We start from the raw sequence: 4,212 nt of genomic DNA, 5'->3' as shown, positions 1-4,212 counted from the left end.
GGCACCGCCCTTAATCTGTATTAATTTAAAGACTTAATTTTTTGTTATGATTAGAATTTGCTTTGCATTTAAGAATGTTAGTGATCTTTATTATAATTTTATATTTTATAATTCATGGGAAAATAAGTCTCAAATGTCTAAATATTTAAGGTACAGTAAATGACATTGGAGTAAGACTAAGGGGATCTGTCATAAGTTCTGTCTCTTTGCACCTTGATATCCTGTATTTTACATGTGGGGGATATAGCAAAGTCTGTTTTCATGGTGCTTATATCTAATGATGGGGGAAACATACAATAAACAAGTAAACATATCATTTTAAATAAAAATACTTGATATGAAGCAAATAAAGGGAGGATAATGAAGTAAAAATTGACTTGAAGGAGTCTATTTAAAATGATATTTCAGCTAATATACAATCATGAGGAAGAGCTAATTTTTGGTGTAAAAATCAGATAATTAGGAATAGAAAATACAAGCATTTCAGATGGATTATTCTTGACCTTAATTTTAGAAATTTAAAGAAACCTGGCACTTTCAGTTGAAACAATTAAACTTACCTACTCTCATCCGAGAAAGCACCAGAATTGCTAGTATAATAGAAGGTGGAAGGGGAAATCTCACTAGCAGAGGATTGAAACTAATGTGAATATTATTTAAATGCTACTTAGTATTGCCTTAAATGACAAAAAAGAATTAGATTTAGACTATCTGGCTGTTATGCTAAAATTTCAATTATAAATAAAGGCAAAGATGCATGTTTCCCTGATTTTAATGAGAACATAAATCAGGTACTAAAATATCACTAATATCATGTTCCACTCAAAAGTCTCTCCAATATTACTGTGAAAAATATATATATATAACAAAAATATGATGGGTGATATAGTTCCCTTATTGTTCCTTTAATTTGCATTTCCTCAATAATTAAGGAGTCTATCTATCTTTTCTTGTGTTTATTGGTTATTTGGGTTTTCTTCCTACAAACTCCACATTTATATCTTTTGACCATTCTATTGGGTTGTCCTTTTCTAATTGATTTATAAGGAATTCTTATATGGTCTAGAGTCTAATCCAGTGGTTCTTAACCTTCCTAATTCCGCGACCCTTTAATAGAGTTCCTGTGGGTTGCAACTCACAGGTTGAGAATTGCTGATCTAATCCTTTATCAGTTATACTTGTCACATACACTTTCCTCAGCCTTATTATTTTTGACTTTATTTTTGGTACTTTTTGATATATGGATATTTAAAACGTAGTAGAATTTAACCAGTCTTTTTCTTAAGACTTTGTATCTTAGACACAGTGAGATTACTACCACTACAGAGCTTAATAGGACTATGGTTTCTGTGTCTACTCACTGATTTTTGTTTCTGTTTTGCTTCTGTTTCAGAGATATGCTACGTTTTGTTAAAACAAAATGACACACAGCTTGACATTTTAGTTTTACCTCCTATATAACATTACTGCTATGTGTCTGCAGTAGAAAGTGGCTTATATGTGTAAATTTAATACTTTCTCAACTGAAAGGGCCGGGTTTCTTTAGATTTCAGAAGAGAGTGGGCACAATAGAATCTGCTTACAATCTAGACTCAAGTTCTGTCATCTCCACCAAACAACTATTTCAAAGCAAGGAGTTGTTCCGAGACGTTTTTATGTCACCTTCGTCTGAACTGAGGATAGTGGCAAAATCTACTCATAATTGTATTGTTTCACTGTGAAAGGCTTCAGTAGTCAGTGGGTCTTTATGTAATTTAATAGAGTATTAAAACAGTAGGTAACTAATTTCTTGGCAGAGATTTCTCACTAGAATTTTGCAAGCTTTATGTATTCTGATTTATATAGTGATAATTTATCTTTTGGGGGAAAGACTGGCATAGAATTTATTGTAATTTGCTTAATGAATTTAGTTTATTAATTTCATAGTTTTTTGAGAGAACAAACGTTTATTAGTCTTTTGGTAAGACTCAGGAGTCTTCTTATGAACCTTTTGAATCTCCCTCAAAATAGCAGAATAGCAATGTTTGTATTTTTGACCTGAAGTTATTTGCTCTTACATCCATTAAAATATTCTATGAAACCTCAAAAAAAAAATTTTTTTTTTTCAGATCTATTGCTCCTGGCTAGAGTGCTATGGCATCAGGTTCGCTCACAGCTAACTCAGACTCTGTGGTTCAAGCGATCTTCCTTTCTCAGCCTCCCAAGTAGCTGGGACTGTAGGCATCTGCCACAACACCTGGTTCATTATTCTATTTTTGTTTTTCTTTATTTATTTTTTATTAAATGCATTTTTCTATTTTTAGTAGAGATGGGTGGGGTCTTGATCTTGGTCAGGCTGGTCTCGAACTCTTGAGCTCAAGCAATCCTTCTACCTCAGAGTGCTATGACTGGAGGTGTGAGCCACTGTGGTTGGCCCGTAACTTAAAATTCAGTTTTATTTGTAACTAAGGACCAGTTTTAACCTTTGGTCACCTTGCGCTCAAGAAATCCTTCGCCTTCCGGAGTGCTATGATTGGAGGTGTGAGCCACTGTGGTTGGCCTGTAACCTAAAATTCAGTTTTATTTGTAACTAAGGACCAGTTTCAACCTTTGTTCACTTTCAATTTTAATTTTAAAATTAATGTGAAAGTAGAATTTTTTTAAACCTCAGAAAATTTCATTTTAACAAAGTTTACTAGGGAAGTAAACAATAAGTCTATTGACAGTGGATACCAGCTATAGGATTTATTTAAATAATTTTTATTATAAGTACATTAGTTACCTCTTACTGTGTAACAAGTTACTCTAAAACTTAGCCATTTAAAGAGATAAATTATTTCTCATACATTTTGTTAGGGTCAGGAGTCTGGGAATGGCTTGGCTGGATGGTTATGATTAATGATCTCTCAAGAGCTTACAGTCAAATTATCCTTTAAGGCTGGATCTGAACATTAAACTTAGAGAGGATCCATTTTCAAGTTCATTTACATAGTTGTCAGTAAACCTTGTTCCTTGTTGGCAGTTAACTGTAGTTTTCAGGTCTTCACTGTGTATATCGTCTTTCCATAAGCTGTGTGAGCGTCTTTACAACAGGGCAGCTGGCTCTCCCCAGAGTGAGTGATTCAAGAGAGAGAAAGAGAGTAAAAAGGAGCGAGTACACGTGCACACACCCAACATGGAAGCTTTGTTTTTGTAACCTAATCTCAGAAACAGCATCATCATTTCTACCTTATTCTGTTGGCTATGCAGACCAATCTTTGTAGAATTTGGTGGGGGAGGATTACCAAGGTGGTGAATATCAGGACGTAGAACTCATTGGGGTCATCTTGGAATCTGTCTACCACATTATGTTGAATGCTAATTGAGAAAATGGCATGAACAAGTTCATCTCAGTGAATGACTGTGACTATCAAGAGACACTGTAGACTTAATTACTATCTGGGTTTTTACTTAGAGTGACAAGGCAAAGTCTAGTTCCTGTTATTTTATCAAGATTAGAAACAGAAATCCGTTTACTTCATTTTAATTCTTCCTAATTTTTCTCTTCATGGATGCACATTATTTTCATCCCCTTATTGAAATGTGTATTTTGGAGAAAAGCAACTAAACGCTGTGTCAATGATTGGTTCTTTTAGGAGTAACTTCAGTGGAAGGTTCAAAGAAGACTGATGTTGAAGGAAGACCAAGAACAACACTGATCATCTGTCCACTTTCTGTATTAAGCAACTGGATTGTAAGTCTTTAAAGCCCTGTAAAAATGCAATATAATTCATATTTGTCTTATTATATAAAGCATTCTTAAGAGTCATTCATTGAGAGAAATATATTTGGTCTTCATTTTGTGTCTAAGCTCAAATACTTGTTAGCTGAATTGTGTTATAATTGCTGAATTGCAGTATGTTTTCTTTGAAGATTTGTGATAAAGAAAAAGGGAAAGGTAGAAAGTTTAAGACTCTACTATTTAGAAACTGACTGTTAGAACTCTTGTTTCTAAAAACTCCACTAATAGGCCGCCAGGCATGATGTCTCATGCCTGTAATCCTAGCATTCTGGGAGGCTGAGGTGGGTAGATTGCTTGAGCTCAGAAGTTGGAGACCAGCCTGAGTAAGTGCTCACCCCATCTCTACTAAAAAATAGAAAAACTAGCAGGGCGTTGTGGTGGGTGCTGGTAGTCCTAGCTACTTAGGAGACTGAGGCAGGAGTATTGCTCAAGCCCAAGAGTTTGAGGTTGCC

At 34.6% G+C, this 4,212-nt stretch overlaps 1 protein-coding gene across 1 annotated transcript in view; it reads left to right on the top strand.

Annotated features, from left to right (window-relative positions):
* Window positions 1-4,212, top strand: part of HLTF (helicase like transcription factor) — a 60,128-nt gene that overhangs the window by 29,492 nt on the left and 26,424 nt on the right. Inside the window, exon 15 of the mRNA XM_023512999.1 lies at window positions 3,615-3,712. Within this exon, the coding sequence (XP_023368767.1) occupies window positions 3,615-3,712 (98 nt within the window). The remainder of the gene's footprint in view (window positions 1-3,614; window positions 3,713-4,212) is intronic.

This window comes from Otolemur garnettii, unplaced genomic scaffold, assembly GCF_000181295.1.
Source record: "Otolemur garnettii isolate 467f Iridium unplaced genomic scaffold, OtoGar3 scaffold00032, whole genome shotgun sequence".
Taxonomy (NCBI): domain Eukaryota; kingdom Metazoa; phylum Chordata; class Mammalia; order Primates; family Galagidae; genus Otolemur; species Otolemur garnettii.
This window is presented reverse-complemented; position numbering and strand designations above follow the sequence as displayed.